This window comes from Pholcus phalangioides, unplaced genomic scaffold (genome assembly GCF_987345545.1).
Source record: "Pholcus phalangioides strain wild (caught in Gottingen) unplaced genomic scaffold, Ppha-v1.0 ptg000039l_1, whole genome shotgun sequence".
Lineage (NCBI taxonomy): Eukaryota > Metazoa > Arthropoda > Arachnida > Araneae > Pholcidae > Pholcus > Pholcus phalangioides.
In genome coordinates, this window is record NW_028301625.1 from 18,107,542 (window position 1) to 18,129,479 (window position 21,938).

The 21,938-nt window shown below is 37.3% G+C and overlaps 1 protein-coding gene across 3 annotated transcripts in view; it reads left to right on the forward strand.

The window, feature by feature from the left end:
* dve (SATB1_N and homeodomain domain-containing protein dve) overlaps positions 1–21,938 on the forward strand; it is a 147,781-nt gene that overhangs the window by 106,003 nt on the left and 19,840 nt on the right. For all 3 annotated transcript variants that reach the window (XM_089253584.1, XM_089253583.1, XM_089253586.1), the window contains one exon: positions 20,563–20,689. In XM_089253584.1, the coding sequence (XP_089109710.1) occupies positions 20,563–20,689 (127 nt within the window). The remainder of the gene's footprint in view (positions 1–20,562; positions 20,690–21,938) is intronic.

Below are 21,938 nucleotides of genomic sequence, written 5' to 3' on the forward strand. Positions count from 1 at the left end.
GGTGCCCTGTCGTTAACCGTCAAAAGACGGGTTGGGGAGTGCTAGACCTTATTACTTGTGCCCTTTGAGATGGTTATCTCACCCTCTCACTCTTTTCTCGCCCTCCGCTTGTAGAACTTTAGCTCATTCGCGGATAATCCGATTGATTTGAAAGCTTCGTTAGACATCAAGGACGTTGAGTTTTTTTTTTCTTTTCACTTCATGCTGCGAGATTTGTACGTTGCTTGAAAAATGAAAGTAGCGGTGGTGAAATTATGAGACTTCTCATCAGTTCCTCGCTACTTCTTTGCCATCATGTCTCCTCCCCACATCAGCCAAACTCTCGTTGCGGGTAAAAATCTTTCGCTGTTTTTTATGATAATCTCAACTACTTCAACTGCTTTACATTCAGATCTTCTGAGAATACCCCAATACAATAAATAGATGATGTTTTGTTTTATGAGGGCTTCAAGAAGAAATATTTTTACGCAAACTATTGCTCAGCAATATGAGAAATCAAAATTTAGTGTCTCGCATCCGCTTTATAACAAAGATGAAATGAGGGAAAAGAGACTGATAACATGACGAATGGTAATAAGTTAATACATTAATTACGTATAAATCTGTAAAGTTTCTTTTTGAATAGAGGATATGTAGTTTTCTAAGGCCTGCCTGACATGAGATCCTCTTACTACTGCTCTTGCAATAGAAAACTTTATTTTTATAAGGTCTTGCGGATCCAAAAAGTAATCGGGGATTTACAGTAATATTGTATAGCTAATAAGAGATATACATGTGTATCAGACTAGTTTTAGAGTTTAATAATTGTTACAAAATACTGAACATTTCCTTCCCAGTCAAAAAGTTCGTTAGATTTTCAAGTCCTTAGAACAGCATATTTTATATCTTAATTTACTGTGGTCTATTCAAGATAAAATTGTTTTTTATGCTCTGCGGGCAACACAAGGAACAAAACTTTTTTTAAAATTCCGAAACAACGAAAAATTTCAGTCCAAAAATGTATTTAATTTGTAATTTTCATCTTTTGTAACCGTAAACCAGACTACCGAAATGAGTGGAAGAAATGGTATAGGTCTTACGGTATTTATTTCGGTTTTCACCCATCTGCGCTTACCTCCCTGAAGAACAGCATACTTTATACTGTGATATATATATTTATTTGTATATTTTATACCGTTTTTCTTCCCCAAAAAAATTGGGAAGAAATAATACACAACCGTAAAAACGGGTCGTGTATATATATATACCGAATTTTTTTTTTTTCAGTGGGTATTTTTTTCTCCTAGAAGCAATAGCAACAGCGCGAGCTGTACGCACGAAATTACGGTACTTTATATGTCGTTCATGAGTACAATAGTGCCATATGTCAGAAAAAATAGTTACTTTAAGAGAAAAAAAACAAACTTTTTCTCCAGTGATTACCGTTATAGATGTTATAGAATATAACCCTTTTATTTGTTGGGGGGCAGAGTGTGTTAACTAGGTCAGGGAAGGGGGTTGGTGCTACGGGTGCTTGACCAAGAAGGGGCGTCAAGTTTGCTTTCTGTTTGTTCAAAATTTTGAGTTGTGGCGCCAAAATATACACGTCGTTTTCAAAAAATTAGAACACCCCAGAAGTTTACGAAAGCAGTTCGTGAAATGCTGAATCTGGAAAGCACAAATTAAGGGTATGGTTTTAATTTGTATTTTCATCTTCTAAAAGTTCTTGAGCATATCTGTGGCACAAAAAAAAAACTTGCATGAAGTAGATTGAATGTTTATTAGTGTCAAATTACTTTTTCTCTTTGTTGTTTAAAAAAATTGGAACACCCCAAAAGTTATTTCAAAAAATTAGAACATCTCACTTAAAACGGATAGTCCCATGAATATTTTCACACAAATTTACATCAACTTGATCGAAAAATTGTATGTATGTACTCTAGAGTCTAGACTCACATACATACTTGGGTATGTATGTGAGTCTAGAATGGTTAAATCTTCGTACTACGGGTAAAAAAACGGGACATTTCTGCAAACGCAAAATTAAGTATTTGCTCTGACAGTGTGGGTAATCGCTTCTTTTTGATTCAAAAATGGGGTAGATAGAATTACTTCTCTCTACTCCAATTGAAAAGTGCTCACTGGTTTGCCACCTCTGCCTTAAACAAATATTTTGACTAAAATTAATATGATTATTTCCACTTATGCTCTATCAGCATATAACAGTAGGAAATAGTATTTATGTCTAAATATTTTATAATATAGTCCATTAAAATGAACATAGACACTTTAATATGCATATTAGCGAGAATTTAACATTTTTTTATTTGATGTTTGCCTAACAGGGATTTATAATTTGTATATTTTTAATACGAAAAATAAATTGGTTGAAGAATTTTCATAAAAATGTGCAATGTAAATAAATGAATATTTAAAAGATATGATTGTATGAAGGAATATAAAGGTGTCTTGCCACTATGACAGCCTATAATTGACTTTATGGGTATTTCCGTAATGTTTTATGGTAATAGTCCGAAAAACGCTTGCAAAAACTTTTCCATTTCGGTAAATGCTCTTTCACCGATTGATGCACTTACAAGCATCAATCGGTGAAGAAGGGAGCATGGCTTTGTAAAGTTCTTGTCAATTGTCTTAAATTTTATCACCACTTAATACAGTGAAAGCTCACTACTACAATACGCGATATAACGATAAATCCCTCTACAACGATATTTTTTCTTAGTCCGCAGAGCATCGTTATTTCAAAGTTTCACTGTACTCATTAATTACTAATCAATTCATATTATTTAATAATTGTAATTATTTTATTATAAATTATGTGAATGATCGGATCCGAGTTGTCCAAAAAATTTATAATTATCCATCAAATAATGGCAATGTTTTGTAAATGTTTGCATCTTTCTAACTTCTACCAGATCACTTCGGTAGATTCCGGAGAGGTAGAAACTGGTCCTGTGTTTATGTGTGTGAATCGCATAAGCGGATATAAGCTCTTCGATCGGAAGGGGGTGGCGGATTTCCCACCTCCACCTACCCACCTATGCTAGTAATACAAATTTTTTGGGGAACGCGGGGGGGGGGGTCGCCCCCTCTGTACTCCTGTTTTCGCCTATGGTGAATCGTGTACATATTGAGGTCAGTCGAAATTTTTGCTACATGGTAAAACGCGTGTATGTTCGCCACCTATGGTGCAACGATTTCCTGGTGAATTTGCAGGATGTATTCTTGTCCCTACGGTTCAATTTAGATGGTCAGCCTGGCAGGTTTTACTGTTTGCAGCGTGTATGACGTGATCGAAGCAAATCACCACCAGAAAGTTAACCACTGAAGAGAGAGTATGTATTATGTTGAGATGTCTCGCTTATAGATTGTGTATTGCTTTATTTCCATGTGAGATTTGAGAGTTGCAAATATGATTGTGAAGCAACACCAAGATCGGGAATTTATGCTTTGAGAGTTCGAATTGGGACATTGGAAAAATGAAGGTGCCGTTTACCACTGTGCAGCAATCAGATCGTTTGAAAAATCTCTCATGGGTAACAAGGAACTCAACGATCCGCTTAAGACAAATCTGTAGGATTCCAAGGTCTTCAACCCAGTCACAAGGCAAATCTTCGACGATTAATACTCACAGATTATCAAGCAAGCCCGACATCTCAGTTCAGTGATGTTCTTTGAATTCACGACTACAAAAAAAAATCTTTTGATTCATCTTAATACAATACATATGCACAGTACACGTAAAATGAACCGTTATACACACTAGTATTGTACAAACGGAAATTGCTGAAGTTTAAATTTATAGATATGTAGATATATTTCCGAAACGTGGTTGTAAAGAAACTTTAATATATTAGCCGAGATTTGATGAAATTATTATCAAACAAATTCAATTCAGCTGACCCTTTGATACACGACCACTAGGATCATCTTATATGAAACAAATATATATAAATATTTAACTTAAGAAATGCATTCTAATTTCATGCAGACCTGCTCTGTATTTTTGTAGTTGCTGACCAGGACCATACCGTTGACTGCAAAGCTCGCGGGACAAATTAATAGGCTCCGGGTGTTGATCTTTCTACATCTAATTCACTTACCGGGGAGGGGAGTTAAAAATGATTGAATGAATAAATTAGGCTAAGCCGTCACTCTAAAACTCTTGCTGATAAAAATTCCATGTTTTTAAGTGCAATATTCACAGAGATATTCGAATTCGAGGAACACAGTAAATTCCAGAAAGAACAGCGTTAAATGCGGAAAAACCTTTTTGCTCGCATTTAACGCTGTTCTTCCCCGAATTTCCTCCGTTTCTTGAATTCGAATATCTCTGTAAATATTGCACTTAAAAACGTGGAAATTTTTTTTGTTGGCATCAGGAGAGACAGAGCAACAACTTTTTAATTGGAAGTCAGAGCACAGGGGAACCGTATAAAAATTTAGATTTTTTATTTTTCTACACACTGTAGTTTCACTCTCAAATCTGGTACAGGGTAATCTTGAACGTCTGTTGAGCATTTTTTAAACTGGAATCATACCACTACGACAGGTGGTTAATGAGATGAAGGCCGTGCTAGCACTTACAGGACACCCTATATAATTTTTGTATTAGTCTTTTATAAGTTTAAAAACAACTTACAGAAATATGCACAGAAAAGAAGTCCTCTTTTCAATCATTTATAAGTTTTGATATTAGATCATTTGTATAAAAAGGTTTTTTTTTTTTTTCTTGTTGGCTTCTTCCAAGCTTTTTTGTAGGCTCCATATAATCCACAATAGTACTAGCTTCTGCTACACTCATAACCAGTTCGGGAAAACATTTTTCTTCCAAGAAACTACCACAATTATTACAAGATTCCTCGAAAGATTGGTTATATTTTGGAGGAGATGATTTCAGGAAGAAAATTCACCTCTGCCTCCACTCGGACTCTTTCCCGATCTCTCGTTTGCCGGATGAGTGCTCTAACCCTAAGCTATGGAAACAGATTGAATGTTTCTTCCTTGGAGCATATATACATATACAGGGTGATTCATAATTCCCTCTGGGGCTGTGGAATGCTATAATGGGGAAGCTATGGCGAGTGCAGCGGAGGGGAGCCTTGCATTGAATACAGAAACAAATCAAGTTTATTTACAGACCTTACAGGTGTTCTATGTGTGAACCCTTGCTCACACACATACACCAATTCAATAATCCAGTTCTGCTAAATCATACTGCAAACGGGGTACGATCTTTAACATAGCCCCACAAGAAGAAGTTGCAGGGTGTTAAATCCGATGAGCGTGGGGGCCAGGGCAGAAGAGGAACGTCATCTTCGTAAGCTCGTCCAATCCAACGATGAGGCAGTTCAGCATTAAGGCACTAACGCACGATAGGTTGATTTTGTGGGGCTCCTCGTAAACGTTTTCCGCACATCACTTACAGGTTTCGCGTCACGTCAGTGGGTGCCGCTGTTCGATATTTCGTGCGAAATTTCCGCTGCACCAACACGACTGACTGCAATTTAGCAAATTCTAACATACAGAAAGCTTTTCGTTCACCTGTGAACGCCATTTAAATTCACTGACTGCTTTTAGTCAAATGCGTACTGCTATCTACCAGCGACTGCTGTTATAAAAACCTTGAATTGTTTCTGTATTCAAGAGCAAGGTTTCCCTCAGCTGCAATCGTCATAGCTTCCCCACTATAGCATTCTGAAACCCCGGAGGGAATTATTAATCACCCTGTATATGTTGAATGGCTCCGCGCATGGACGGTGGCAGCAATTCACGAGCTATTAGTTGATTGCTGCCGCCGTCCATGAACGGAGCCATTCAACGTATATATACAGGGTGCATAGCATTTTACTGGTGAACCGTTGATTCTAGAGGTATACTTTCAATTAGAAAACGTTTTCAAATAACGTGTAGTACTTTGATTTGCCATTCATTTTTCAAGTGGTTGTATAGTTATTAAAATATAAAAACGTTCATACAGTCACCGTGTGTCCCAAAATCCAATTAGGAAGTTGTTGCCCGGTTTTTCCTGATCCCAACAAAAACATTCCATGTTTATAACTGCACTATTCACTGAGATATTTGAATTCGAAAATGGGGGAAATTTGGGAGAAAAAGCTGCATTAAATGCGAGTAAAACGATTTTTTCGCATTTAGACCCTTTTTTTCCAAAATTACCTCCGTTTTTCGAATTCGAATATCGCACTTACAAGGAAAGGGTCGGAAGGTGTCCACCTCAAAAAATTATGAAAAAATTAATTCATCTCATCCATAAACATTAAAAAAAAAATACTGGCGGTGTTCAATTATTGAAGCCGCAAAAAATTACTAAAAATCACAACAGTTGGCTACTTATCGCCTCTCGAGCTTCTTGATGATGTCTATATGATGAACTTTTTTCCCCCGTAGAAACTCTCTAGTAACAGTGGAACCTCGTTTATATCAGCGTTTCTTAACTTTTTTTTGCCCGTGGTCCCCTTTGAAGCACATTTTTTTTCTCGTGCCCCCCCCTCTACCCCCCTCCCCCATCCGTGTCTTACCCAGTATTCGACCTTCATCTAGAAGCAAGATCCTTTATACGCATTGAATTGATTTTCCAAATTTTTCAGTGAATTTATGCTGAATGAAAACTTTGCAAATAAAATTGGCCTCCAAACCACTGGCCTAGAATTTATTGAGCTCCCCGCTAATCCGAGCTCTATTCAGCACCATCTCAACACCATGGGTTCCCCTAGGCAAAGTGATGCTATGGTGGTCCCTTATTTAGCCGGAAATAAACAGCCTACATATTTCCTAAATTTATTGTACTATACAAAATATCATAAGGTGGGGTCACTTATAGACACGAGACCCCCGGGCATGACCCCTCACAAGAGTGGGACTGACAGAGCTGCAGCCCGGGATCTGATATGGTTTTCATCATATTTTGTTTTTCACACTATAAATTTAATATAGAGGCTAGCTTTTTCACAGAACCCTGTCTGTGAAGAATCTAGCTGGGGGCCTGCGAAAAACCCCATCCTTAGGGAACCTACTCCAAAATGTAGGCGGTGAGGTCCGGATGGGCCCATGCCCTAAGACGGCCCTGGTTTTGTTGGATTCTGTAAGTGTATAGTATAATATGCTACTATAAAATCATTATTTCTTCACACTTTAATTTTCCTTCTCAGCTCTCTGCAGCCCTCCAATACACCTGTCATGGTCTCTTTCTAAATTTTCTTCCGTGGCCCCCTTGAAGTATTCCAGTACCGCTAAGGGGCCATATGGCCCCCGGTTGAGAACCACTGGTTTATACGACGTTCAAGAGGCCGAGCCAAAACATCCTATTAATGTGTTAAGTCTTTTAAACTGAGACTTTTTAAAGAAAATGACCCCCGCCACACACACAGGTTTACAAAATATTATAAAACTCAATATGTTTAATTGCATCTCCAACTCTTATAAGAAAAATAAAATTTAATGGAACATTACCTTTGCGGTAAGACATTGGGTAAAAAATTGCAACAAAATCTCGACTTAGGGAAATTTCCCGTCTTGGACTTCAAAATTTTTTGGCAGTAGATGATTTGCAACCAGCAGCTTGGTCTTTGATTTTGTTTCTCTTCTTTATAATGGTTTTCAAAGTTGTCCCACGGGGATATTCAATTGTTTTGCAAGATCGACTTTCTTCATTAATTTAAAATTCTTATTAATTCTTCCAAAATTTCGTTTTTTCTAAAGAAAGCACTTTCGTTTTGTCGACATTATGAATCGGTGAATTTGATACAGCCAGCAAGCAAAGCACCACAACGAAAAAAATCCCATAGGAAACGATCGTAAGAACTTATTGTGTGTCTCTCTTATCGACAGACCTGCAACCTCCAAATGCTTACCATGTGTGGACTTTCTTACCCTTTGAGGATAACGCTGAAAACATTGGGGGAAGAAAAATTCTGATAGGACATATGGCCGGCAAAACAATTGAACCCCGTTTCTTTTGGACTTACTGCGTCTGCGTATTCTCAGAAACAAGCAATAAACAAATCACTTAAGGCCACTCTGAATGACCATCAGCTAGCTTACTGGCTATTTTCGTATATGTCAGCAGTCATCCTAAAATTTATGGCTATTGCGGTGACAATATGCAAGAGCTGTTGCAGCAACGCGTTTTCACTGCATACAAAAATTGTTCGCGTTCGATGGATTTTTTGAAGATTCGGGGTGCGAGTCGAGGGGAAAACGTCTAGTAAACGTCGGGGTTTCGCGGCGAATAAATTAGGAACATAATAAATATAGGAACATATTGCGAGGGAAACCAAACGTCGTATAACCGTATACCGAGCGACGTATAAAAAAGATTCAATCAACAATTTTTTTTGTGTGACCCATAATAATTCCGCCAGATATTTTTGTGCACATTTAAATGAGTAAAATTAGTGGTAAATTTTTCGAAGCTTTTTCGGGATGACACGCCTTAGAAATTAGATGACACGATTAAGAAAGACAGGCCAACTACTTTCTAATTAGATTTTGGGCACACTGGGACGGGATAAAAACTTATTTTTTTATTTTAATAACTATACAACCCCTTGAAACATGAATGACATATTTGAGTATTTCACGTTATTTTGAAACTACTTCTAATTGGTGGTATAGCTCTAGGATCAACGGTTCGTCTGTAAAATGCCATACCTCCGTTTGCTGTGCAATCCCCCCCCCCAATATATACGCTCCAAGGAAAAAATATTCTGTTTCCATAGCTTGCGGGGGGGGGGGGGTAGAGCACTGGTCTGGCAAACGAGAGACCAGGGTTCGACTCCCGTGGAGGAAGAGGTGAATTTTCTTCCTAAATCACCTCCAAAATATAACCAATCTTTCGAGATATCTTGTATGAACAAGTGGGGGAGGACATCTTTCTATACATACTACCAATGGCGGATTAAAGTTGGTTGAGGCCCCGAGCGCAAAATTAAGAAAAAAGTGAAGTTTGGGTTTTTCGATGCCCTTTAGAAGTCGGGGCCCCGTGCGCCCGCCGTTAAATCCGCCTCTGCATACTACAATATATATATCCTTCTTCCAAAGTGTGCTTTAGAGATTCGATTTCCGCAGTGTTTGGCGCAGTTGATTCCAATGGCTCATTTTCCTCAACAGACTTATTTCGAAGTCCACTATTGGTTCCCGATGTTGGCTCAAGCATTTTCCGCTACTTTGTCCCACATTTCGATTGGCATAAAGTAACCCGTTTTTTAGAGTTATCAGTACTGTTTTTTGATCTATTCGTGACCTTGATAGATTTCAACAAAAAACTGTCATTTAATCAGCATGACATTGGCTTTAAAATTTGGTACTTACCTAAACTAAAACATGCAATGAATTCCTTGCACAAACGGAAGTTTGACATCCCCAAAACGTGTATTTAACAAAGTTATGAAAACAGCATCGCTGCATCCTAGCGGTGAATATTAGGATTTAACAAACTAATGATAACAAACTAACCTAACTAAATGATGTGGCCTGGCATAATCGACGGTTACTATGCGAACCTGAAGCAATCGGCTTGTAGCACGCATGGTTCAATTATTTTTACGTTTTGAGACAAAGTAGCCTGCATTTACGGCAGGGCCGCAACTAGATACTTTGTCATCCGGGGCAAGCCGACATTTTGGCGCCCCTTGTAATGTAGAAGCAATTAAAGGGGAAATTCGGCGCCCCCTCCTGGTTCAGCACCAGACCCCCCCCTGCTCCCCCCCCCCCCCCAGTTGCGGCCCGTATTTTTCTCAGTGATGTAAATAAGCACCCAGTCAATTTAAATAGTGAATACATTTTTTTTTCTTTTCACTGTAATGTGTCAGCTCCACCCTGTGGACACCATGGCCACGAGAAGAAAATATTTTGTCCAAAGGGAGCCATTGAGCAACACTGTTATAGACGAACCACGATTCACTTCGAACTATCTCTCTTATTTTGTTTCAGGTCTGAGCTTTTAACTTACCAATCCCACTGAAAAGTTAGCACAAAAAAACAGTTTTTTTTAGCAATAAATCTTTTTGGGGATTTTAAAATTATTCTTGTCATTGAATGTGTGAGTTGAAGCTGCGAACTTTCCGGGATTTCATCTTTAAAAATATTTGTGAAAATTTCCTCATTCAGTGACGCCATCTGTAGGGGCAACTGCATAATACGTACTGTAATTACACGAAATGTGATTTCGCTACTTGTGCATTCTGATTGCTTGAAAAAAAAACATCCGTGTTAAAATTTAGCATTTTTTCAGTGTTCAAATTTATAATTTTTTTTATTTATTTTTGTGTGCTTGCAAGTTGTTTTTCTCCAGCTTGGTTTTTTTCCCTTTTATTATATCGTATTTTATCCTATGAAATAAATCCTTTAAAAGGAACGAACGCAATACTGCCATCTGTGGAAGAAATTTCACACTACCACTTTTGGATGCAATCCTTCATCTAATACAGCGGGGTATTTATTAGTGAGGGACCTTTAGGCATGGGCGGAGATGGGTAGATACGGGAGTGGGGGCAGTGCCGTCTTAACGCATGGGCCCACCCGGGCACGGCCCGGGGGCCTCAGGCGAAGAGGGGCCTCACAAAAATGAGATTCGGTTGAAATTTTCTAGAATTTACGAGGTAGGGCCTCAGGAAAACCAATTGGCCCGGGGCCCCATGATACTCTTGAGACGGCCCTGGGTGGGGGCATTGTCCCTCCTCCCCAACGTCAGAGGTGGAGTCGACTGATTATTCAGGAGATTGTGTGTAAAATGATGAGAACAATCGAATTTTTTAATTCTTTATGATTCTCACCGACATTTTGATACATTTTTTGGCTTTCGCTCGCAGAAATGTGTCACGTAAAATTTAATTATTCTCAGTTTGAGGGAATTTAGAGGACACAATGGTTATTATCACTTAGTTTCCAGATGTTTTTGCAAATGTTTCTTCTTCCCTTAGTGATACTAGACCCATTTCTTTTCGATCTTAATTCTATAAACGATGGTAATTTATTTTTTATACAAAAATTGCCACGTTTTCAAGACAAATAAATTCAATTGGTCGAATGGTCGACGCGTTTCGGCTCTTCAATGGAGAGCCGTCATCAATGGTAATTTAATTAAAAATGATTTCATTGGAAGGCGAGCATGAGCACGGAATTCGAGCACAGAGAAAGGAATTTCAAAATTCTGATTTAGAACATTTCTGATGTGTTGAGTTCAGAGCCGCCCTCAGCGATGTGCGACATGTGCGGTCGCACCGCCCCCCCCCAAAAAAAACCCATCACTTTAATGTAAGTGATTATATACCGTTGTGTATATCCTTTCAAAAAATAACTTTTTTTTCCAAAATATTATATAATTATGAAAAATCAATAACAAATTAGTCACTAAAATTCTACATGTAAATTTAATTTTGTTGCTTTGATATTTTTTCTTCGAAAAATTGATTTTTAAATTAAATTGCAGGTTTAGAAAATTATAATAACTAATGGGTTCATAATTAATGTAATTACTGACAAAAGAAATTTCTAGCGAATAGACTAATTATCCAAGGAGGTGCAGGAAAGTAAATAGAATTGTACTAAGGGTGCGGGATGGATAAAAGGTTAAGAACCCCACTGATGTAATGCAATCGTTCCTGTATAATATCTACTATACTAATTGGAATTATTAGTAATCCAGAACGATATATTTCAAAAATGTTTCTAATTATTATTCAAAAGCAACGAATGTATCTTGGTAAGATGCATATAATGAAACTAATTTCACCCACTTTCTCAATTTTTAAGAAGTCCTAGTTGTGGTCTTACATGATTTAGTATTTTTAATTTTAAATTACCTGGATGGAAAAACTATATATAACAAATAGTATTATAGGAGCCTTATCTAAAATGTTAGAGGTTTAACTTGAGATTTTGTTTCTATTTTATTTAAGTAGATGGCGTTGCTGTCCGAGAAGTAAATGAATAAGTTGTGGATGAATTTTTATCATTTTGAATTTTTCCAAAACCATTATGATTTTTGTTGGTTTTTCCTTAATTAAAAAAAAAAAGGATTCGGAAGTTATTCAGTGGTTAAAAATAAATGTAAATTTTTCCTTCATTGTTACCATGGTAACCATACGTCCTGTATTTCTCGGGACAGTCCCGGTTATTTCTGTGTTTTTGGCTGTCCCGACTTTTTTGCAAAAATGTCCCGGTTTGTCTCGTATTTTCAACGAAGTCAACTTGACTCTTTATTCTTCAACTCAACGATTAAAATTATCTTTCTAACTCAGAAATTGCATTACGATAATTACGACTACAAACACGAATATTCATCTCAAAATTATGTTTTTTTAATTCACTGAAATTTGAAGTGACGCTTGTTTTCCGTGATTGGCAACTTATCTAATTTTAGCATGAGTTGGTGAGTGACTTTGCTTACTTTTGGCATCATTTTTGGCAATAATTAGCAATGGCCCGTATTTCGAAGGTCAATTTCCCGTATTTTTCGTAAAGAAATATGGTCAGCCCAGTTGTTACTGAGTGGATTTGTCACGTCGGCATTTCAGCGTGCGCACATCCTAAATATCGAAACTACAGCTTTGTGATGATGGTATGCACTTTATTTTTTCGGTTTCGAAAGCTAACAAACAACTTAATAAAAACTACTCATCAAAAACTTTCGTAGATCGTCTTTTTTCGCGATTCGGTTTTCATTTTTCATCAACGAACATTTTTCTTGAAAGCATCCGTTGAGACAATTTAACGTCATGTATTACTGTATGTTTTTTTTTTGTTTCCAGTTCTCAACGCGAGTAAAGCAATTTTTACGCATCAATACTGTGAGAGATAAGTTTCATTATTTTCAGCCATTTAAATTTTAAAGTCTGCAACAAGTAATCCGTACTAAATTTTGTATGTCAGTTTCTCCTAGGTATCTGATCGATCATTATTTACTCAGATTTTGATTTACTCTGGATAAATTATTTACTCATTCAAATATGACTTGAAAAAATATAACTTATTTTGAACTGCGTGGCTCCATTTATGTAGATTTAATTTTCAATAAAATCTCGGGTTTGTGAAAAGAAAGAAAAAAATAATAGTAATCGTATTTGAGAATGAGCTGTCAAAAATTTCTTAATACTCGTCATTTCTCTCAATTCAGATTTATTTCAGTTTTTTTAAGGCATTCCGCTTTCGCGTATCTTTACACGCGATCTATACTTATAATTTATCAGCGTTTCATTTCTAAATATACCGTTTAAATAAGCAATGAAAAAAAAAAGTATTAAGTGCCTAGCTTGATCTTGTTTTTTTTTTTTCGATATGACTTATAGAAAGTGATTTTTTAGACCTTAAAGCTTTTATTCTTACGGCGATATCGTTTTAAGAGTTAAACGAACTTTTCAGGGTTACGCCATTAAAAGAAACCATCGCGTGATTAGTTTCGTCAAAATAAAAAAAAATAAAATAAAGAGGGGTGGTAAACGCCCTGTTGCATTTCTGGCGAATCTCAAAGTGTCATACGAAATAAACATGGACTCCCTGTGACTGATTATTAGAAAATTTCCTTTGACTATGATGGATCTATGCAATCGTATCGACCTGTACTCCTCCCTCCTCGAATGTGTTTTTATCAGCTCGCATCACTTTTAATACAGATTTAAATTATATAGCATGCGAATTGAATTTGATTTTTTTTTTTTCTCTTTCAGCGCCAATTCATTTCTTTTTACCAGACGTTTATGAGTGAAAAAGCTGCGGTTTTTTCCTTCTCTCTATTTATATTGTTGTTTCACTTTGATTTCATCTGTTAAAAGTTATTTTTTAGAGGGGTGGGGGAAATGGGCTGCCGATCTTTCAGCATTTGTGCATCAGAAAAACTTGAGAAAATCTATTATTGCCCTTGAAAAGTGTTATGTTCTTCCACTTGATTTACGTTCGTTCAACGAATTCGCTATGGTGAGAGGTTTTATTTTTGTCAGTAATTTAGAAAAAGGAAAAATTCAGTATCCTTCTCGTTGGCTATGGATTTAATCTGATAACTGTGTGAAGTGAAGGGATGTGACTATTTTAAGTTGGTATAAGATGCCAAAGAGAGAGAAACTATTCTCACGCACTCAATTATTAATCACGTGTGAGTCAATTGTTTACGGTGTCAATAAACCGTATTTAAATTGACTTTTTGACGGCTTTGGATCTACTGATCAAATGGCTGGTGTGAAGTCGTATTTTATGTGTGTTTGTCGCGTTGAGCAAACTATGCTTTGAGCAGTGAAGTAGGAAAACTTTTTGTTGGTATTTGAGAGAACTGCGATTATATACCAAAACTTTATTCTTAAATTTGTCGGTGGCGTCATCGAAATTTTTTGGCAATGGTGGTGAAGTATATGTAGTTATATAAATAAAGGAACTCCATTGGGGAAGAAGACATTTGAATAGGTGTCTAGAAGAATTTCATATGTTAAATTTTTTCCGAAATGGTTTTTTTTATTAAAGAAGGTAAAATATGTGGTGTGACAAACTCTCCTGTAATGGACAACGTTTTTAACGTTGAAAAGTGGAAGACCATATATGTGATTTCTTCAGTGATTACGACTTCGAAATGAAATGCCTTTAGTTTTTCGCGTTTTCTGTAAAATTTCAAATTGTAACATATGCCTTTCTCCCAGACATCCATTCAATTAAAGAAAATGAATTCGTACCGACGACGGCCCTTTGCCCCAAGAAGTTCTCTTTCAAAAGACAGAGTTTTCTAAAATTCATTGGTTACTATTTCATTCCTGTAATTTCTTAACGGACCTGCAATTTGAGATTTACTCTTTTTATTAGAGATTTCAAGAGCAAATGACTGAGTAGAAAAAAGTAGTGAATGTTTTTAGCTGAAATGTTCAAGAATTCAGTTGAATAAAATAGTTTTTAGAAATTCGTTTTGAAGTATGTCATGCCATCAAATAAACTTTTAAGCCATTTGAAAAACTATGTTTGGACGAAGTAGTTGCGAGCAGGGGGGAAAAACCTTCGTGGAAAAAAGTGTGGTTTATGAAATTCGCTGTTGGTTATTTTCCGTTTCGATGTTGAAATCGTAACAATTAAATCCACAGCTTTTCCGTTGCAGCGGGAATTTAAAGAGTGGCCCCGATTCTCTGCGGGGATTTGTTCCGAGCCAGGACTGCTTAGGCTCGGCCTCCAAGATATACTTGCCACGTGTATATACGTACTCGTACACTCGATTCTATAAGAGGCAGACAAAGCGAGAGGATAATACTGAGGCGTCCTTGCACGGTGTTTGATAGCGAAGAGATACTCAAACATCAGTTCGATAGGGTGAAGAAGAGAGTGCCATGTATATAGCGAAGTATAGAGACGCAATAGAAGAGAGGAGGAGACGAGTTCGCGGAGAGGTAATGCTTCAGGCGTAAGAGATAAACCCGGGACGCATCTTCGGTAAGTGGAGGCGCTTGAGCCTCCGGGACACCGGCGAGGAGGTGCTTCGCTAAAACGGCCCGAAAACAAGATGTAGCAAAGCAAGCGCGCACCTACGGACTAAAGGCATTGTCGAATGCCTGAAGCACAGGTGGCTGAGAGGATTACGGAACATCCCTGTTGCTGCCTCCATCCACTTCTTCCTCGGCTGTCTCTTTCTCTCTTACCATCCATCCACTCACTCACTCTAGTAGTCAGTGACTGCAAGTGGAAGAGTTGGGACCGTAGCAGCAGCAACAGTAGCACCGCAGAAATCTAATCTTTCGACTACATTAGAGCCAGAGATAGGAGGTTGATGTGCTTAGGGCTTGCGCTCGCTCGCGAGTTCTGGCGCGGCCGGCATCGGCATCGTGAGATGTCTGCCCAAAGCAGCTTTTCCCTACGAAGTCCATGTTTTATTTAAGGCTGGATTAAGCAGGGTATGGGGGACCCTGGCGTTTCTCGTCGTGCTTGCAGCTTAGGCAAAGTAGAGAGGTAGGCCTTTCCCTGAGTCTGGGCTCTAGGAGTGACACACGTCAAGGTGTAAGAGGATTAGGAGGACTGACAGGGGGCCCAAACGCATACTACCATCGCCGCCCATACCACCACCACGTTTCCTACCGACTTGCTGCTGCGCCTTCTTTGGCATGCAGATGAAGATTGCTGCTCTTCTGCCGAAGAGAGAAACACGCACTTTTTTTCTTACTTCTCTTCTCGACTGTTTTTTTTTTTTTTTTCTTAGCAGTCCACCGTCTTGTGTCGCTTTCCTGTTCTGTCGCTCTCCGTTTTTCTTGAGCCCGCGCTCACTCACTCATTTGCCCCGGGCTTCCTTAATAACCATGTTTTTATTAGCGAGTCTTTCGTAATGAAGGAACCTCCAAAGTCTGTTTTAGGCTGGTGGTCGGGTGGGGGTGTTATGCTTACAATTTGCGAGGCTGCGCTTTTTTTGTGAGGCCGCGGAGGCAACGTCAATCCCCTAATCCCCTTGCATTATCTGAGGTTTAAAGTGGGACTCTTGCCGTTTTGTTGCCAGCTCGACGTCTCCCAGCTGAAAGCTGATTAAGAACTTTCCATTGGATTCTCTTCTTGCTTTTCCAAAAAGAGAGAAGAGCTTTGGTATTTTCGCTTCACGAAGAACAACAACAACAAGAGCAAAGAAACATACAAGCAGTACAAGAGACTTCGACGGCATTTTTGTGGCGCAACCGGAGGAAAGTCGAGGAGGCGGTGGCTTCGAGCCTGTTTCCTTGAGACGTTGCCGATTAACCGAAGCGCGCCCCACGTGCGTCCGATGCTCATTAAAGCCCGGCGAAACACCGGGCCTGCCATTGTTATGCTAATTGGCTAGAATATTTCTCTCTTTCTCTTCGTCGTCTTTCCCTTTCAGCCCCTCACTTAGGATAGTGTGTACTACCATTGCTGAGTAAAGCTCGCCCTCAGGATCTGTAGTAGCTCGCCCTTGTAATGAGCTTCCAAATGGGCGCCGGTACTTTACGTGGTTTTGATTTCGGAAAAGGTGCAGGTTGGTGAGCGTGCGTGGTGGTTGGATTCGTTGCTCGCGCGGATTGCTGCGGTTTTAATGAAGTGCTTTGTATTCTCGGATGGAACTAACGGAAATTTTCGAAATCGGTTTTACACAACTGATTGCCTTCTGCGTGCGGTTAAGCTGCTTGGGAAGAGTTTTTGCCACGTTTGTCGGACCTTCACGCCGATGCCTATTATTGTGGTAATTATATTACGTGGAATATCGGATGTGTTCTCTGTTGTCTCTTTAAGAACTTGGTGGTCGTCCTTTCTTTTCTCCTTTCAAATAATTCTAATTTTTATGTATTGACTTCTTTTTCCAAATCTAATTCTGATTTCTTTTTTCTGTGTCACATTTTACACGTGGATTGTTGCTCTCAGCTAAAAATGGATGTTTCGTTATCTGTACCATCAGTGATGCGATCATTGTTAAAAATCTTGTCTGCCCCCCCCCCCCCCAATGCATTTTTTGTATCAATGATCAGGGAAAAAAATTGTTTATAAAAATTTTAATATTTCTATAAATCTTCAATGTCACTATATAGCATCAAATTTTAGCTTGTGCTACAAGTTATTTTATACATATATCCGGTTTTATACGAAGAGTGTGTGAAAAAAGTAAAAGAATTCCACGGCTCAAGAGTTAAACTAAATATGAATATCTCCGTAAAAGAAAAGGGAATTATACAGTGTGATTCAAAAATAATCATCGGATTTCAAAGTGATATATTTCAAAAAGTATTACAGATAGCAAAATAGATAATACCTCGTAAGCAGCAGAGATATTCCAAGTTCTTTTTTTCCATTACTTGCAAGTGGTGTCCTCCTTCTGTTACGCGGCACACAAATTGTTTGTTCAATTCATCCCCGAGACAGTATTAATGTTCGTAAAAGTGGTGGTAATTCAATTCTTGAGCTCATTCAAAGTGGCTGGCTGTAGAGGCATGTACACAGCATTCCAAAGGTAAAAAGTCACAAATAGCGAAAGATCAGAAGACATTAAAGCAGGGATCTTCAACCTTTTTCTAGAAGCGAGCACTGCCTGTAACCGTCATCAAAAGAAGAGCACCATTTTCAGCAAGTTCGACGTACGACTTTATGCAATCAGGTTGATTTCAATCCTAGAACGCAATTAGTACATGATGTTTGCAACGTTGATCAAGTGTTCACGAAATCGAACTCAAGCATCGAGCATTCTGGATGCTTCAGGAAGCACCGTGGTGCTCGCGAGCAACGGGTTGAAGATGCCTGCCTTAAAGGCTCGTCTGATGGGACGGCGACTGTGCCAAAGTCTCCTAGAAAGTAGTATCTAGGAGGCTTTAACTGTGCTCCGTATTTCTTCTGATTGCTCGTTGCACTGAAACAAGCAATGAAGATGTCGCATATTCCAAAACACAAAACGCTTTTGGAATATTGAATGTGAAAGAATAAAAATTTAACCTTTGCTTCTTCATACCCCGTTTGCTATTACACAGTACAATTTATATATTTCAAGTTATGTTTTTTTTAAACCCCAATAATTATTTTTGAATCACCTTGTATATATAGAATGCAGTAGTTGTACCGCCCCACATAATGAATTTGAGGAAACAAAAATCAATTTTTATACTGTTCTCACTTAAAAAAATGTAAATTATTTGAATTTGCACCTCACAACACATTTTCCCGATTAAACAGTTTAAGGAAAAATTCCCCTACATATCGAGGGTTCAAATTCTTGATTTAACGTAGCTCTTCACGATGGTCCCTATATTCCTTTCCAGTGCAACTCGTGTGAATCAAATTAACATTTTGGAGAATCTTTTTTCATATGTTGAGGTGATTTTTTTTCTCACTATAATAAACAGGTGCTATAGTTCCACTAATTCAGGGCTTGTCAACTTGAAAAACAATGAGGTGCCAGCCAGATCTTTTGAGAGCCAAAAAATATACCCCCGAGGAAAAATGGTCCAAAATATTTGTTTTTCTACTCTTCCGAGATTTATTGACCCTTTTTCATGTTGGTACACACGGTGGTCTGAAAAGTTTGTGTTGCCCTCAGAAACGAATTTAGGACCCGTGAACTTGTCTATTCGACGTGGAAAATTTTCTATTTTTCTTTAATACCGCAAAATATCTCTGAATTCGATAATAACGTAGTTTATGTAATCCGTTTTGGTTATTTCATTCTGGTTTTTAATTATTTTTATAATTTTTAAATTTTTTTATTGAGGAAAAAAAAAATTAACTGACATGTGTAGAACAATCGCACTTCGACTATTTGACTATACGGAATGCATAGGTAACAGAGCGCATAGCGTTTTACTGGCGAACCGTTGATCTTCGAGGCATATTTCCAACTAGAAAAGTATCCAAGTAACGCATATTTATTCAGATATGTCATTAATGTTACAAGGGGTTATACAGTTATTAAAATAAAAATGTTAACTTTTTATACGAACACCCTATGTACAAAAACCCGATTAGAGACTGCACTGTCCCTCCTGATGCCAACAAAAAAAAAATCAAATTTTCTAAGTGCTCGCTGAGATATTTGAATTCAAAATTAGGATAGAAGTTGGGGGAAAAGCAGTATTAAACTAACCGAAAATGCTTTCTCCCACATTTATGCTGTCTCCCCCCCCCCGCCAACTTTTCCTTTTGAATTAAAATATCTCTGCAAATATTGTCACTCAGATACGTGGAAATTTTTTTTGTTGGCCTCAGGAGAAACAGGGCAACAACTTTTCTACTTGGGTTTTTGAGCACAGTGTGTCCGTATACAAAGTTGGTTTAATAACTACGCAACCCCTTGCAATATGAATGACGTATCTGGGGTCCTACATTATTTGGATATTTTTCTAATTGGAAGTATGCCTCTGGGATCACCAGTAATCCATGAGTTCACCATGAGTACCATGAGTTCACCAGTCATTTGCGGTGTGAGGTGTTAACAATGCACCCTGTATATAGGTCTATACATATATTTTGATTGTTGGAAAACTTTGTTCCGTTAATTCTACTTGACCTTCCAACAGCCAATGTTCCCGGAATATCGGTTTTATTAATTTAAAAAAAAATATATATATATATATATTTTTTTTTCGTTCTTGATATCACGTGATCCCCCCCCCCTGAAAATGTGAAATTCCAAACCTGATTTAGGAATCACAAATTTCAGCACTTTTGCCATAAATTTAATCTTTTTAAATCCCTCATTTTTGAGAAGAACAAATTTTAATTTTTTTTAACTTTTTTTTAAATGTTTCTATGGACAACTCGAGTCTAAAAAAATTTCTTTTCTTGGTTGATATCTCTAAAAAATTAAGAAACGGCAAATAAAAGGAAAAATAATGAAAATCAAATCAATCGATTCAAATAAACATTGAATTTCAATTCGGCCTGTATCACTTCACATCCATTGATTTCTCAAGTACAATAAAATAATTCGGTATTTTTCTGGTCATTTGATAGCCATTAAATGGACAAGTTTGTGTGCACATATATTTTAGAATCGTGTAAGAGTGTGAATACAATAACGGTTATCCGTTTTTGTAGATATATTGCATAGTATGACAAATTACATCTTCGTCATTTAATTTTTTTTTTTGTTTCCTTTCGTAGGAGCAATTCAATTAAGGAATTGGAAGCCTCTAACCTTTGACCAAATCACAGATTCCCCAGAAGCGACTGTTGGAGATATTTTAAGAGATCTCAGTACAGTAGCTACACTTCGAATTCAACTGTATAGGTAAGAATAAATATTCACTCTCTCTCATGCCATCAAAAGTGTAATTCGTTAATATACATTCTTTGACATCATAGAGCATACTTCGACAGTTGAAGTGGTAAACAATATAAGTGCCAAAAAACATTGTTTTTTAAGTTAAAGTGTCAAATGTTGTCAACGTGAAAAATGCCAGGTAGTTCTGTAAGTTGTTAAAAAGAGCATGTAAAGAGGTCGCAAATGTAAACGTCTCTACAAGCTGCAAAAACATATTTTTGTGATTTCCTAACATTTTTCGTTTTGGCACTCGTAGCGTTTTACCACTTTTACCCTTCAGTTCTTGCAGTGATTGACAGAAAAGAAAAAAAAATCGAGCAAATTAAATTTTCAGGTACATTTGTTAGCGAGTGTCATTCTTGTTTAGCAGATGCATGGAAATACAAAAATCTTACTTTTATGAGAAATTATTTAACTTTAATGGTCCTTCAAATTTTGATTTCATTTTTAATGTTTTTAAACACTTTTTAAGAATCATTTCAGTTATGATTTTCTAAGGTCCGTGGTTTGCGAACTTTAATTTTTATGGCATATTACATCCATAAAAGATCATTGATGATGGATAAGGGTTCAAAATTTCTATACTAAAAAATAAAGTATAATGAACGTTACGAAAATAATTTTTTTTTTCAGATACGAATTTCTTGTTATCTCTCAAGTCGCTATTCGTCAAAAATTGTCGATTTCTTTTATCTTGGCTTCTGTACATGTAGTTCGTTTCTCATTAATTAAAAGTCACCTGCGAAAGAAATGCATTTTTTCCCTCGTTCTCTTTTTTTCCCGTTTTTTCTTTGACATTTCTCGTTTTGATTTTATGATGTGCGAGTGTCGCAATTTTTTGCCTGTTTCTTGTTGTCGATTCCCTCGTGGACGCATTCGTTAAACTTGAACCGTCGACGCCCCTCCTACTTACCTCGAACTCGGTCCCAGTCGAAAATACGGGAAATAATAATAATAATAGAAGAAATACATGCAAAAATATTTTTGCGTTAATCATTGCTTGCTTTATTTGCTGGTTTTTGGTTTGCTTAAAATAGCTGTAGCTATTTAAGAGTCGAATCTTTTTCTTTTTTTTTTTCGTTTGTATCAAAAAAATATTTTATTCTTAAGGAAATTTAATTGGGGAGAAATGTATTTAATAGAATACTTTTGTCATGATTTTTTTTTTATAGTTATGTTAGGAAGGAGAAAAAAAAATGCTTGAAAAACGCTAAGA